This window comes from Ictalurus punctatus, chromosome 5, assembly GCF_001660625.3.
Source record: "Ictalurus punctatus breed USDA103 chromosome 5, Coco_2.0, whole genome shotgun sequence".
Taxonomy (NCBI): domain Eukaryota; kingdom Metazoa; phylum Chordata; class Actinopteri; order Siluriformes; family Ictaluridae; genus Ictalurus; species Ictalurus punctatus.
Window position 1 is genome coordinate 20,624,846 of NC_030420.2, and position 16,532 is coordinate 20,641,377.

The 16,532-nt window shown below is 40.2% G+C and overlaps 1 protein-coding gene across 7 annotated transcripts in view; it reads right to left on the minus strand.

The window, feature by feature from the left end:
• The window catches only part of aopep (aminopeptidase O (putative)), a 78,837-nt gene that overhangs the window by 29,492 nt on the left and 32,813 nt on the right, over positions 1-16,532 (minus strand). For 5 of the 7 annotated variants that reach the window (XM_017468223.3, XM_017468222.3, XM_017468226.3 and 2 more), the window contains 6 exons: positions 16,060-16,162; positions 15,740-15,847; positions 15,395-15,438; positions 10,309-10,369; positions 4,636-4,698; positions 3,519-3,602 (listed from right to left, as the gene is read on the minus strand). In XM_017468223.3, coding sequence (XP_017323712.1) covers positions 3,519-3,602; positions 4,636-4,698; positions 10,309-10,369; positions 15,395-15,438; positions 15,740-15,847; positions 16,060-16,162 — 463 coding nt within the window. Of the gene's footprint in view, positions 1-3,518; positions 3,603-4,635; positions 4,699-9,735; positions 9,892-10,308; positions 10,370-15,394; positions 15,439-15,739; positions 15,848-16,059; positions 16,163-16,532 lie in introns of those variants that run through there. The other 2 variants (XR_006982552.2, XM_047155594.2) reach the window with 2 other exon arrangements.

The following is a 16,532-nucleotide window of genomic DNA, read 5'->3' on the forward strand; positions in this document are numbered from 1 at the left end:
ATAGAGTTGAAATCATGGGGAAAATTTCAATACTGTTTCAAATTACAATTAGTTTTTAGTTTTCCTTATTTGTCAGTCTTTACATTAAAAATGATATTAATATGCAAAATATATATTAATAAAACTGTTTAAACCAGCTAAATGAACACATTTTGCTTTAATGGACAAATGTATATACTAGGTGTGTAACCCATAGTTGCAGAACTCCTGAACTTCTACATAATCTCAGGCCTCAAAAGCTTTCTATCTAATGTTAGCTAAAGTAAGTTAGGGAATCTTTTAAAACAACAACAACTTTACCAAATCAAGAAACTGACAGCAATAGCCAACTAATAATGTTTTACCGTATTTACTTAAGTTTCGAGTTTGTTGTATTCCAGAGAGAACAGAAAAGTCTGTTAGACACACCAATCAGTCAATCTACTACGATGCTGGGATGCAGTGCTGCTGGGAGTCAAAATGGGGTCCTTTAGGTAGCATTTCATTATAATGCCTGCATGATTTTCTGGGAAGAGTTCTTTTTTTTTTTTTTAAGTCCTGTGGGATTCCAGACCCGATGCCCATCTCTAGTCTCAACCAGATGTCCTGTGAACCTTACTAGCAGCGTTCTAAAAACAAATGAAACAAACAAAAAAGGAATACTGCACCTACAGTACTATGTGTATCTGTATTTGTATTCATTTAGAATCCACTGTTTAATCTGAATAATACATTTGCGTTCATCATGTTACATCCATAGTATATACACTGCAGATAAAAAAAAAATTTTTAAATCACCTTGATTGAATGGACAAAACCGAAATAACGAGCAACGACGTGCTCGTTAATTAATCTTAAAATTTTAAGTGTTAATCAAACACACATTATAATGAAACATACACACTGTTGTGTTAATGTCTGGAGACTGAACTGAACACAATCTGACTACTGTTTACACCAAGTGCTTTTATTAACCTTATTTTTTCCCTCATAATGCTTTATACTCATATTTAACAAGCCTTTAATGTATTAACTCACTAAAAAGCATGTTCTATTCTTTAGTCCTTAGTAAATACTAAAAAATATATATTTTAACTGGGTAAAGTATATGTACACACCTCGTGAGGTAATGATCAAGCCCTCTATGAGGTGTGTTAAGACTGGAACTGAGGATCCCTGCTGCATATTGCCTCCTACAACTTCTCGGTTTATTATTCAATAACTCCAGTGAAACTAAAAGGAAAGGTACGTAGTGATGAATATACGTCTGGACCCACAGACAGATCATTTGAGTCAAAGAGGGTTAAGAACTGGAGAATAACTTGCACGTAAAAATGAACCTTTTCATTCTCAGCCGCTGTGCTACGTGAACCGAAAGTGATTTCACAAGATGTAGACCGCAAACTGGTGAGGAGCTTCCTCTTTTAGTTGGATTTCCAGTCAACCATTAGCTAATGGAACAGAAAGAGCACATGCTATCAAAGAGAAAACAGATGACTTAATGCTGATAACGTTCTCGTTCGTTTTTTATTTCATCTCATGCAATGATGGGATCGGAGACATGAAAATGTCTGAAAGCTGAGATGATACTGGAGTCATTCTCGCTTTCTCTTTCTACTCTCTCTCTCTCCCTAAAAATTAGCCTGTGCAGAGAAACACTTCCCTAATTCAGGAGAAAATGAATCTCATTAGCACATAAGCGTAACTAATACTCCACAGCAAACCTCCCTCAACACACATATTCGCTCATGCGCACCCACTCACTAAAAGTACTGGAGGCAATAAAACTTGACTCTTTTCTGGCGCAAAACTTTCATTTCACATGAAAATGACCCTGATCTCAGTCTGGGGTTGGCTGGGGGTGTCTGGGCCTCGACAGCGCCAATTAGCAATGATGTAATTACTGCGGGGAACGGCTGCACGCTGGGGCCTTGCGCTCTCCTCTATTTAGGAGCAGCACCCCGAACCTGATTTATGAACAGGCAGGGGATGGGGCACCCGCTTTTGAAGTCTGTGAATAAGTAATATAAAATACACCTGGAGGACCTGGGGGCTCCCGGTATCCTCTACTAGCAAGCACTGGGATGAAGGGGGGAATAGTGTGTGTGCATGTGTGTGCGTGTGTGTGAGGGGTCACTAGTGTTTCCTTTCAGGCTGGCTTTTATGGCAGCACTTCAAACAATCGCTCTTTCGTTCTCCCTCTCTCTCCACCCGGCCCATTGTACGGAGCCAACTAGACTGTAATTGGCCTTTCTTTCCTTTCATGGACCCCCCCCCCCTTCCTCCCTCTTCACCCTCTAACCCCATCCCACAATTCTCTGAAGTTACTTGAAGCAAACACGTCAACCTGCCAGGTAGGTGCGAAGCTGCTGTTGTTGTTTGTCTTGTGCGTTTCAGACACTTTTCAAAGAGCAGATCTATACATGAATTCAAAAACGACATTTCTCTCCCCCTGCAATCAGGGATGGAACGTTCTTTATTAAAATCACAGGATGGAAAATATACCTGACCAGAACTTCAAATGAATCCAAACCATGTGATAAATACACCTGGGCAGATTTCTAGAAATTCCTGAACGTTAAGTGTAACGTTTTTGACACAACACGGTCAACAAATCTCCTGTTAATGCTCCTTTCAAGCGTTTTACTGCTCACACACGTTTGTAAAAGAGGCATTGTGTTCTAGCACATTCTTCGGCCACACACGCCCTCAAACGCACAAAACCCTACCACCGATGTGACAAGACCAGACACTCAGAACAGAAATGACCTCATTGCTGAAACGCAAACACGACTCAATCAGAAACACACACACACACACACACACACACACACTTTTGCTACCGAGATGTAATATATGACGTAAAACCATTAACTGTAACGGGAACACAAATGCTTACGTCAATTCCTACCATTTTCCAATACGTTTTTGATTACTCTTCCTTTACTACGAGTTTCTCTCTATGCATTACTATGTGTAATAAATAAAAGATTTGAAGGTAGAACTAAACAGCAGCAGCTAGCCTTATGCACATGTACACACACACACACACACACGGCGCAACAGGCAGTGCTTGTGAGGGCCATTTTAAACACCACTTCCTCAGGAAAACACAAAATGAGCTGAGTCACAGCTGTCCCATGATGTCATACAGAATAACCAGCCAAGCCATTTGAGGACAAGTTTTCAAAACCCCGATTGTCTTCGTCTGTCTCTTCCTGGCACTTCACTGCCAAGAAATATGGGCAAAGAACAATGCCCACCCCCGTATCCCTGTGCTGGGCCCTTCCTTTAGCTCTTAACACCATCCACAACGTCAGATCTGATAATGTCACACCACAACACTAAACAAAATAATTGTACGTGCAGACTTGAACAAATGCAAAGCCAAGCGGAGAAAAGAATCTTCTGGAAGATGTAAGAGACAATTAGGTTTTAAAATAAAATAAATAAATAAAAAGGTACAACAAAGTGAGGAGGCTGAGGAGGATGTGGGGGTGACACAGGAGCTATTTAATGCCAGCTTGGCGGGGTCTTACCTCTTTGAAGTTCACCTTGGGCCCTGCTCTCTTCCGCTTGGTGCCCTTTCGAGTGCCGCCACTGTGGTGCTTCCATTTTACAACCTGCAGAGAAACAGAGTGAGAGACAGAACGGAAAAAAGAGTACTCAACACACAATCCGCTCGAGAGGGAAGCATAATGTATGACAATGTGTACACTGTTTATTATGAGCCAAAAACATTAGGCGTCTTTCTCTCCCTCTCTCTCTCTCTCACACACACACACACACACACGCTCAATCAAATATGCAGCCTACAAGGCGTCTTCGCAATACCAGTGGAGCCAAGCACTCTCTGTCTCTTACACACACACACACACACACACACACACACACACAAGTTCATGCAACCTTGGATTAAGGGTCGGCAATATGACAAAAATATATATCATATAATTTCACAATACACTTAATATACAACAAATACCAAAAAAAAACAAAAAACACTACACTTTCAATAATATTGCTACATTTTACATACCAGCATCAATCATCACAGAAGAGGAGGGAACATCTGCTAAGTCAAGGTGTAACACTGGAGTCGGTACTGATATGCGAGACTTTCAGAGAGGCTTATTGCTGAGATCATATCACAATTACAGATATTATATTATCATATTGCTAAACCCTACTTCTGCTGGTGCATTAAATAAACAGTCCCAGTCACAGACAAACAAATAAACAGGCGCACACAGATAAATTTATACCATTCCAAACACTGAGCACTAGATGAAGTGGCTCAAATGTCAGGAAATGTCACCTGCAGAACACACACACACACACACACACACACACACACAGCTCTAAAAAAGCATCTGTTTTTAGTCTCCATTCCAAAATAGAAATGTAGTCTGTGATTTCGTCTCTCCGCCGCTGAGTGATGCTCCAGCCACGACTAACCACAAAACGTTCGCACGTATATGATAAAAGCGGCTCAAGAAAAGCACAATGAACCAAAACGCTTCCCAGATCACACAGATAAATAACTCAATTACCCCGAGTGCTGCATGAAATGTGAAATCTTCGGAGCAGTTTGTAAACTGGTAAACAGCTGTTCCATAGTATTGCTAAGAGCACGAGTTATGAGAACGGACTTACCTCCCGTGTGACTTGTGTGACTGGCGGAGAGTGCGACCACGTCGAGCTGGCTTCTCCAAGCCACTGGAGGAGAGGGAGAGAGGAGGGGAATGTTGAGTGGAAAGAAAGAGGGGCAGAGAAGGACAGACAAGGAAAAATTCCCTCATTAACTTGTCACTCCGTCAATTCCTTTCTGATCCACTCCTCCAGTCGTCCGGTCTCCCTCTCTCCCTCTTTCATTCTCTCTCTCCTTCCTTCAAGCTCTCACGCAAGCTGCACTTAACCTTATTACAGTCTGCTCTGCCAGTACACTGCTCTTCTCTCTCACGCGCACTCTCTCTCACACACACACACACACTCTCTTAGTGGGTGAGTGAGAAAAACCCAGCAGAGGAGAGACAGCAGAGAACAGGGGGAGGACAAGAGCAGAAAATGACAGGAGGAAAAATAAAAGGGAAAGACAGGCAGGGAAGAGAGATAATGAAGAGAGGGAGGTTAGAATAGGGGAGAAGCAAAAAAGTGTGTGAGAAAGAAAAAGTGAGAAAGAGTGACGGAGAGAGACAGATGTGCGGTAGCTGGTTTCCAGTCAAAGCCAGACAGCAGTAGCAGTTCACGTCTGGGAGCAGAACCTCATTGTAATCAAACACTGCTTTCTCCTGTACAGCCTGGGGAGGAGCTATAACACTCACTTACTCTCCACCTCTCTCTCTCTCACACACACACACACACACACACACGCATACTCAAGTACAATTGAGAAACCTAATACCACTCTCTAACACACGCACACATTTATGTAAACTTTTCCACTATAGAACTGCATTTCTTTATGTATTCTTATATTCACTAACACAGATTCTGGATGTATCATTGAAAATGTGTGTCTCTGTGTGTGTGTGTGCGCGTGTGTGTATAAAGAAGAATAGTATGGACAAAGGCTCAGGTGCATGCAGATCCCACAGACTTGGTCTTCCCAGGCAGTGATGTAGTACATGAGTCCAAAAATGTAAGAACACAGTTGCTTAAGCATACACCATATAACTGAATTCTCTACCTGTATCGTCTCAGCTCACAAAACACCAAATATAATTTTCTGGCCACAAGCTTTAGAATCTTGAAGGTTGTAATCTGATTGGTTATCCACACTCCAGCGTAGGAGCAATACATGCACTGCTTTCCAATCTGAAAACGTGGGAACTTTTGAACACCATGTTCTTTCTGCAGCAAGATATACTCAGTGACCTGCATCACAAATTTATTGTGTCTGAAACAATTAATACTGAGTAAACAGAACGACCGGACAAGTTGGCTTTATATTCCTTTTGCTGTCTGATTAAAACACCAGTCTCCTCCTTCCTGTGAAAATTGGTGTAAAAAATGATTAGTGAGGAAATGTACCAGACTCTCGAGCTAAAGCAATCAGTCTGGCTTGCAAAACTACTTTTGTCATGACCTGAGCCTGTACCAACTTGGACTTGAGCTTATGAGATTCGGAACGGGAAATCTTTACTGAAGTTTGCATTACGGTGTACATAGGCAGGTCAATTATTTTCCTTCAGTATAAAATAACCCCATTCAGAACTTGCTTCACAACTTGAATGGCGATGAAAAGATTTCAGGCTTGGCTTTTAAGTGAGGGTGAGATGGCATAGACTCCACCTGGACTTAAGATCTGCTGACTAGATGGTAAGTGACCTGACTACAACACTGCTCCTGGGTAATACAAAACATCTGGAAATTACCAACAACAGGAAGTCTGTCTCTCTCAATTTAATTCACCATGCATTACTATGACTCGTGCTACTATAGCGATTACCAAAGTAAATAATGGAAAGTTCCTTTCTTACGTGACTAATCTGGTCTCTGACACATGAGCTGAGCTGCAGTCCGTAACCAGGTGTAAAGACCAGGTGTACAGATCACTGTTTTAACCCCTGGCTCCTAGGACCCGTCAATGGCTCCAGTCTTTACTTCCCCTTTTCTTGTAACTACATACATTTCCCACTCCCATTTCCTTCATTGTTGTAACTGATTAATTCATAGTAGTTACAGAATAACTTTAAGGCAAATGACTGAATAATAAAATAGAGGCATTTAGTGGTTAAGGCTAGGAAAATCCAATTCTGGTACCGACCAATGAATCGTAAGCTGCTTATTGGAAAGCCTTTCATAGAGAAAATATCAGTCCAATCCTCATGGCAAAATTCCCTGTCTTTAATTTAGGACCTGCAGTGAAGTAATAACTCTTCCTGTGTTCATGTGTAGGTGTTAACACAACCACAGCTTTAACGTAATACAAACGCAATGCTTGAGATATTTGCTTCACGTTCGAGATTGAACTTGTTCATTCAACACCTAGTTCATTTGAGCCCTCCAAACGCTCCCAGAGTGTTTCAGCGTGCATATGTAAACAAACCAAGTGATCCCAGACCCCCCCCCCCCCCAAAAGGACCCAAAAGTGAACCACACAAATTTTAAAGAAAAAAAAAAAAAGCCACATCGATCACAAAAAAACTTCACGAATTGCTATACGGACTGACTATGTACGTTACTCATTTTGGGATTCGTACCAAAAACATGTTTGCGTACTTGGTCTGAAAAGAAGTGCTTTCGATGCATCCTTACTGTAGTTGTGACTCTTGGCAAAAAGGTGAGTCAGTGTGTGTGGATGTGTGTGTTAAGTGGGAGCATATTTGGAGAAAGACAGTGTGCAGCCCAGAGCTCTTAAGCAGTAACCTGCTCCTGTTAACAAGAGATGGCTTGCATGGGCTACCTTATTGCTCTAATGGCAGCTCCCAGTCTGGACATAATCCCGCCTTCAGGGTTCAATCAGACAGCATGCCTGTAAAACTCTACCATTAGCATTATCACAGCCTGGACCGTGTCTGCTCTCTCTCAATCCATCGCCTTCCCCTTCTTTTGTTCACTTAAAAACATGCACACACAGTCACAAAGAATTCCTCAACACACAAGTAGGAGGACAGGCACTAAGACACATGCACACTCTCAGAACCGAAAGGTGAGAGAGACATTTATGGTTTCACACCGGACTGAGAAGGCACGGCTGACATTTGGCTGAATGTCACTTTATTCCTCAACACAGCTTCTTGCATCCTGATGCCTCTGACACCAGCTCACACACCTGCTGATACAAGGAGATATTTGAACTCTCATTTTTTTCCTCTTGTAATTACAAATATTTGAATTTGAATACACAGTGCCATCAGCTAATATCGGCACACTTGGAAATATGAGCAAAGGCGGCTATGAAAAATTGTCTTGTTGTTTAATCTTTTGTTAAAATAATTCATAAAAGTATACATCCTTGTTAAATATGTGTGCAATAATTATTGGCACCCCTATGAATTCATATGAGAAAAATATATGTTTGAAGTATATTCCAATTGATATTTTACATTTTTTAGTACACCTGGGTGACTAGGAACAGGAAATTGTTCAGCCATGACTTCCTGTTTCACAAGGGTATAAATAAAGTAACACATAGGAATATAGGACAAGGAATATAGCTGTGATGTGCAGCAAAAAGTTGTTGAGCTTCACAAAATGGGAAGTGGCTATAAGAAAATAGCACAAGCATAGAAAATGCCCATTTCCATCATCAGGGCAATAATTAAGAAGTTCCAGTTAACTGGAAATGTTATGAATCAACCTGGAATTGGATGTGTGTCTATATCGTCTCAACGCACTGTGAAGAGGATGGTTAGAGTGGCCAAAGAATCTCCAAGGATCACAGCTGGAGAATTGCAGACGTTAGTTGCATCTTGGGGTCAGAAAGTCTCCAAAACTACAATCTAAAAAAGAAGGCTTTGAAAAATCGTCTTCATTGTTTAACCTTTTGATTAAAAGAATTCACAAAAATACTCTGCTCTCATGTATATCAAACAACTGCAAACAAAGCTCAGCTTTATCCAAGAAAAAATATCTTTGTTAAATGTAGGTGTGCAACAATTATTGGCACCTACTATAGTCAATACTTTGCGCTACCTCCCTTTGCCACGATAAAAGCTCTGAGTCTTCTCCTATAATGCCTTATGAGGTTGGAGAATACATGGAATGGGATCTGAGACCATTCCTCCATACAGAATCTCTCCAGATCCTTTGAATTTCAAGGTCCACGCTGGTGGACTCTCTTCAAGTTGTTTTGGAAGGGTTTCAAGAAAAATTCCTCTACTCTCATCCAAAAACTCAAGCGTCTTCAGCCTTCTTTGGTCATATCTACCAAGGGTACCAATATTCGTGGAGGGCACTGTAGGAATCTATTCCATAGCCCACTGTGTTAGCAGTTTAATAAGGCCATGAGAATAAGACTGGCCCACCGCAAAATCCCAACATACTCACAAATACCCAACGTCTATAAAAATAGTCAAATGGAAAAAAGTGCTCTGTTTCTATCTCATTAGTCATTCTATGGGTGTGTGTCTCTTGTGACTTGTGTGTGTGAGAGAATGAGTGTTTACTGTGAAGCCAACTATTTCCTGCCATTATTTGTTTTGAGGCATGTTCAAGTACATGTTATCAAGCCCACAGTAACAGATAAAGTGGGGGAGCTTTAGTTATATAGTTATAAATAACTAATCTGATACTTGTAAGCTAGCAAATGCCTACAAAGCATATACTCAAGAAACAGGGAACAAGGAAAAACATGAAATTTTCTGATCATGCTGATGATTTTCTATTTTGCGTTGCTGAATTCCATGCACGCTCCAGTAAAGAAAATATGCTAACGATTAGAAGGATAAATTGACCAAGCATTTGTCTGCGATGCTGAAAGCTCACTTTAAGTTAATTCATAATTTTACCCATGAACTGATTCAGTTCTTGAGATGAGCTCTCGGTCAGATCAAGGTGCAATCTACTCCGATGTCGTCAGCGCAAAATAATCTTTTCCAGAATTATACTCTTAATTAATTAATTAACAGTGACATGTTTATACATTCAATATCGGTCTCAAATGGCATTCCATAAATGTTTATGAGTGTATTTACAGCCCAAGACATACATTTCAGTGTGATACATTATGGTTAAGTTCTGTCTCAGCAACAGAGTGTAATTTTTTAACTTGACCGGATTTTGCTGAGTTGAATCCAATAAGATCTTCACTTCAGGAATGTTTGGCTTGATTCGAAGCACTCAACTGTGTGTCAACTTCAGTCACAGATTCCACAGCGCTTACAGTAATGGAGATTCTCCTTTGCTGTAGAATTCATCAGGAAAGATTGGGCACACCCTGCTGTGGGCTATGCATCAAGATTAATTCTGCAGCAGAAACATTATCTCAGCCTGGGATCAAGACATATTTTCTCCCAAAGTATTTAACAATCGTCAAATCCAATAATAACCTGAGTGACTGGGAGCAGAGACGATGAATCACATGAATGGATTACATTTGCCCTGCATGAATTCATAATCAGCTGTATTATGCACTAATGGTACTGCTGTTTAAACAGGCTAGGAAAGCTAAATAGAGCTAAAATTACTGATGACATACCATTCCAGCCTTGAATAACACCTCACATCTGAATGCAAGGTTTTAAAAAAATGATTTGAATGCACTGAAGTGTGAACCAGACACCGGACTCAAACACTTGTGTACACTATCAGAGCGCATTTAAGCTTTCCTAATTAAGCAAACAGCTCAAAATACATTGTGACGTTTGCCCTTTAGTTTCTTACCTTCGGAATTCCTGGTGTATCCAGCCAGTCTGAGTAAACAGATTCGAGAGTGAGGCCTTGACTGAAAAATGATAAACAGATAAGCATCAGATGTGAATGAAAATAAAACTTGATGTGATTCAGCACAAAATTCTTTCAATACAAATTACAAATGCCACATGTAATCATACTATATATAGTACACATGCTGTTCTTGACAATGGATATATAGACGTGAAAACCTTCTTTTCCTTTGTAATTCAAACCAGACCTCTTTCTGAAATGGAAATCTTGCAGAAGCACACCTGCACATATAATCAACTAATGGATTGTGCCAGGGAGATATGAGAGCTGATCTTGTCTACAACACAGCAATCAACACACATTTAGACAAGATGGAAAAGATGGAAATGTTCTCTTCCCCAACTGAAAGTCAGAAAGAACACACACACACACTAGACACACTAGAGAATATATACAGTCATGTGAAAAAAAATAAGTACACCCATGGAAATTGTTGGCTTTTTTGACATATTTGGACAAGCAAATATTTGATCATCTTTGAAACAGTGCCTATTAATAAAGCTGATATACAGTATCTCACAAACGTGAGTACGCCCCTCACATTTTTGTAAATATTTGATTATATCTTTTCATGTGACAGCACTGAAGAAATGACACTTTGCTACAATGTAAAGTAGTGAGGGTACAGCTTGTGTAACGGTGTAAATTTGCTGTCCCCTCAAAATAACTCAACACACAGCCATTAATGTCTAAACCGCTGGCAACAAAAGTGAGTACATCCCTAAGTGAAAATGTACAAATTGTGTGCCCAATTAGCCATTTTTCCCCCTGGTGTCATGTGACTTGTTAGTGTTACAAGGTCTCAGGTGTGAATGGGGAGCAGGTGTGTTAAATTTGGTGTCATCGCTCTCACACTCCCTCATACTGGTCACTGGAAGTTCAACATGGCACCTCATGGCAAAGAACTCTCTGAGGATCTGAAAAAAAGAATTGTTGCTCTACATAAAGATGGCCTAGGATATAAGAAGATTGCCAAGACCCTGACACTGAGCTGCAGCACGGTGTCCAAGACCATACAGCGGTTTAACAGGACAGTTTCCACTCAGAACAGGCCTCGCCATGGTCGACCAAAGAAGTTGAGTGCACGTGCTCAGCGTCATATCCATATATGTCTTTGGTAAATAGACGTATGAGTGCTGCCAGCATTGCTACAGAGGTTGAAGGGGTGGGGGGTCAGCCTGTCAGTGCTCAGACCATACGCCGCACACTGCATCAAATTGGTCTGCATGGCTGTCGTCCCAGAAGGAAGCCTCTTCTAAAGATGATGCACAAGAAAGCCCGCAAACAGTTTGCTGAAGACAAGTAGACTAAGGACATGGATTACTGGAACCATGTCCTGTGGTCTGATGAGACCAAGATAAACTTATTTGGTTCAGATGGTGTCAAGCGTGTGTGGCGGCAAGCAGGTGAGGAGACACTTGTCTTTGTACTGTGTACAAAGGTGTACTCACTTTTGTTAGATACTGTACTGGAAAATTAGCTTTTTCAATCATTTATTCAACAGAAAGTTCAATAAATGTGATATTCTTCTGTGGAAAAAGTAAGTACACCCTTGGAAGCTAGTATTGCCGCCTTTAGCAGAAATAACTTCTTGTAGGCATTTTGAATAAATTTCCACCAGGATTGCTGGAAATTTTGACCACTCTTCCATACAATATTCTTTCAGTTGCAAGATGTTTGAGGGTTTTCTTGCATGTACAGCCCATTTCAAATCCCCCCACAACATTTCAATGGGATTCAAATCTGGGCTTTGACTAGGCCATTTCATAACCTTCCATTTCTTCTTTTTGAGCCATTCCTTGGTGGATTGCTAGTGTGCATAGGATCATTATCCTGTTGAAAGTTCCGCTTTCACTTCAACTTAAACTTTTGTACAGATGGCCTCACATTTTCTTCAAGCACTCTTTGATATGATGCATAATTCATAGTTGAATCAACGAATGCAACCTGTCCAGTCCCTGAGGCAGCGAAACAACCCAAAACCATAACATTTCCACCACCGTGCTTCACAGTTGGCATGAGGTGATTCTCCTGAAAAGCTGTCTTTGGTCAGCACCAAACATCTTGGCATGATGAAACCACACAGCTCAGTAGCAAAGGGAACACCAGACACTAGATGTGAAAGGGTTAAAAATAAGACCGGTTCCACCTGCATGCCCTAATCAGGTTCTAATCACTGGCACCCAATCTAATTGTATGGATTCGAAGGTGTGATAAATGTAGGGGTGTACTTACTTTGTCCATGTAACTGATCTGTTTTTTGTTCATTTAAATTGTGAAAACTACTACAAAATGTCAATTTCATGTATTGATAGAGTGTTTCAACTTTATTAACAGGCACAGTTTCAAAGAGGATCAAATGTTTGCTTGTCCAAATACGTTAAAAAAAAAAAACCCTGACCCCCTTTTCTAAATAAATAAACAAACAAAACATTTCAACTTATTTTTTCACACGACTGTATTTGACAAAATGGTACACATTACTGCAGCGGACTCACAGCGTTGGTATGGATATTACTCTGCTTCAGTGTATTTTGATGAGCTCATCTTGGCTCTTTTGCTATTAGCAAAAAGAAAATCTCACTCATGCTGAAAAATCTTTAATGTCTGAATGTTAAAATGGAGCTGTTACTACAGAACCGAGCTAAGCCCAACCCTAGGCTCTTTCTGACATGCAAAAAAATTTACTTGGGAGTTCTTTAGTGTCTCAAAAGGATAACATTAGAATTCACCCTACTCCATGATCCTCTTCATTTCATCAGCAGTAGACACACTATCACTGTAGCATCATACCAATTCATCAAGAACATTTAAGCTTCTGAGCAGCAGATGCACTTATGACTGTTAACCATTCCCTTTTATTATTCTTCAGCTCCAAATCCGTGCTGAGGATAAATACATGACAAAATCATATGAGCAACGGGTGAAACTCAACAAAGTAAAAAGAAAGGACAAATAGACAGTCCCTCCTCGGTTTCACGAATTTCGGATCACAGAAATTAACGCAAAATCCAGCAAATCCCGCAACATTCAGAGGATCTTGTGATTTTTCAAAATCACCGCAGATATTCCCCAGATTTGGGCTAAGACATGTCATGTAATGTCCTCACAACGCGCATTCGGCCAAAAGCTCTCATAGAATCACGTGCGTCAAACATGAGTACAGCTAAAAGGTCTCGATTACCATCAAACATCACTCCAAAAGACAGTGCTGAACTATTTCGTGCAATTAAAATTTTTACATTTAAAAGAAAAAAGATTTCAAAACTCCCCACAAAAAAGCTGCAGCAAAATCAAGCATTTTTGGCTTCAACAATCTAAAAAAAAAACCTCTGCAAAATCCAGTACAGACTGAATAGAGAGGAGTCTAATAGAGATAGAGGCTAAAGCTAGAGAGAATGCAGGGGGCGAAGGGAAAAAGGCAGATAAATAAAGAGAGACAAAGAGGAAAAAATATGAAAACTGTTGCATGCTGTGATTTTTTTGCCGAATAACAAAATCACCCTTTGTTTTGAATTGGTCAGCGGAGGACTGAACTGGCCAGTTTACCATGTAGAGGAGGAGGGTTCTTGGACTGAACCACCTGAACTGACAGCTGAAAACAAAGTGCAACAGCTGTTTGGATTCTGATTTGATGTTCCCTGGATGCTGCAACAGCAACAAAACACACAGCTATGGCGCATGAAAGTCACTGCATAATCAGAAAGCCCAGCGTAGACGAGTAAATGGAAAATGAATGGAGACGTCATTAGGAAAACAGCGGTTAAAGGAAAAAATACAACATGAACAACCAGCCTGTTAAGCTTTATAATTAACATGGGATCTTCAAAAGGTGCCCAATATTTATTCTGTAGTTCTAAGCTATTTTTCTATTTTTTGTTTTAACTTTATTTTCACTTTGGCTTCCTACATTATCCACAATCCAGTTTGACTACCCGCCGATAGTGGTGCCAGTGGACATTAAGCTGCTTACGACTTAAGTCGGAAGTGGAATTATTTATATCATTTCCGTCCTCTGTGTGTTCAAGCTACAAGGTTGGAAAAAACATGGAGTCATCCAAGTTTGTCTTTTGTTTGCATCAATCTAAGCTGGTATCTGTGATGGCTGATGAAAACAGCAAACTATATACTCTTATGTTAGATATAACAAGCTAATATACTGTATCTAAAGTAAACGCTAGTATATAAAGTATAACACGTTTAAAAGTAAAGAAGTGCTATTTTGTATACTGTTGATGCTGTGAGCAGCCATTTTGATTTGATGTCACATGCTGAACTCCCAACTTTCCACATAGGAACTCAGTTAAGTGGGTGTTTTTTTCTTTCTTTCTTTTTCTAGCACTGCAGCACTGCTTTAGTCCTGTAGTCTGTCCAGCTCTCTCGCCCTCTCATCTGTACACTCTGATCAAACAGATCAGTCTCTAAATCTTCGACTTTCATGGTAACACCACCGTCAACACTATCGTTCTTGTCATCTAGTAGATCGTTAACTTGCTGAGCCAAGTCTCTGCTGCAATTCAATTGTGTACAGTGCAACCAATATTGTATAGCTGCATTGCATTCTAGGACTTTGAGCTGAATGTTTGTGGTCTCCATTCATTTTATGCTGAAACTGTCATTAATATGATATTGAATGTCACTGGAAAATGGTGAGTGATAAAAGAAGCATTAGCGCTAGCAATATTCCCCTTTGTCAGCGCATAGTTCTCACAGCATCAACCAATATATTAGCACCAGAATCACTTTGTACATAACAGATATTTCAATATAAACCTATTTAATGCTTTATAAGGAGGAGTTTGGGGGGTTTAGGCAAAGTTATGTGCTGAATGGTACAGATAAGAGTAATACATAACATTTAGGCGCCAAAAAAAATAAATTGTCATTCTTATTCTGTGACACTCACATACTGTCAAATGACTCAATCTTGACATTTGACAGCTGTGTTAAAGACCTTGCTCACTGATGGAGGTGAGACATTAAACTATGCAGCAGTGTGAATGAGAGCACAGCTCAGGCTTACCTTTTCAAAGCTGGAAATGTATCCAGAAACATCTGGAGGAAGTCCTACATGAAACAATCACAGAGCATCACCAAATACAACTTACAAGACGCTTGAGCTAAAATCCACACTTGCTGCTTTCCCACTGTCCTCACCATCCTGTGAAATTCAGTCTCTAATCAAATCCAATAAGCCAATGAGAGCCAAGTGCATTTCGGGAAGCCTTTACTAAGCATTACAGCATGGCTGTAGCAATATATTTGGTATGTTATAAAACAGGAAGAAGTACAGACATGCATTTTTTTTTTTTTACATGGGTTTGCTGTGGTTGTAGGATTCTGCGTGTGGACATAAAAATTTCAGTACCTGAGACAGAATAAGCTGCCCATGAAATCTTCTCACGAAAAGTCTGAAGAAGCTCAAGAACTCATCCTCACCCACTTTATCAGCCAGAAACATCAGGAGAAAGTAACCCTTCGAGAGACATGATCAATATATAACGTGTTTGATTTGTACAACAAAATAATGTCCAAATGACTTTAAATATACTATGACCAACAACTAGATCCAGACAGACTAAATCTATCACAGATTAGGTCTTAGATGTTGCACAGCCTCAGACATTCTGCATACTCCAAAAGCCTTTAGTTCTTCAGCTCCTCACAGTCAGCTTTTTGTAGACTTACTTTGAGGTAGTGCACTTGCATGAATGCTTTTCCTGGGTTAAGGGCATGCTTCACGATGGAGGCTCCAGACTCACTGACCTCTCCTGTAGTGTCCTTATTGGGCCTGCAAAGCACGTAGGTACAGCACATTTAGAAGACTGACGGCTGTTACAGAAAAACTGCTGCATTGCCCGAGGTCTGAGTGGGGTTACCCTGACAGCAGTAGACATTAAAACACACTTAACAGCCCAGTAAATGCCCCCGATATGCATGCATTTGCAGAATGATAGCAGGTCGAGCTCTGCTCTTACAGATTACCGAAGGCAGATCCAGGTACACAGGATCACCATAGAAACAAAGCTTACTGACAATACCAAATAAGCAAAGTTGAACACCTGCTATCAGTTCTAAGTAAATACATAAAACCCCAATTCCTGTACTATATTGAAAACACATTATTTGATGTTTTACTTTAATTTATTTTTGAAAATATA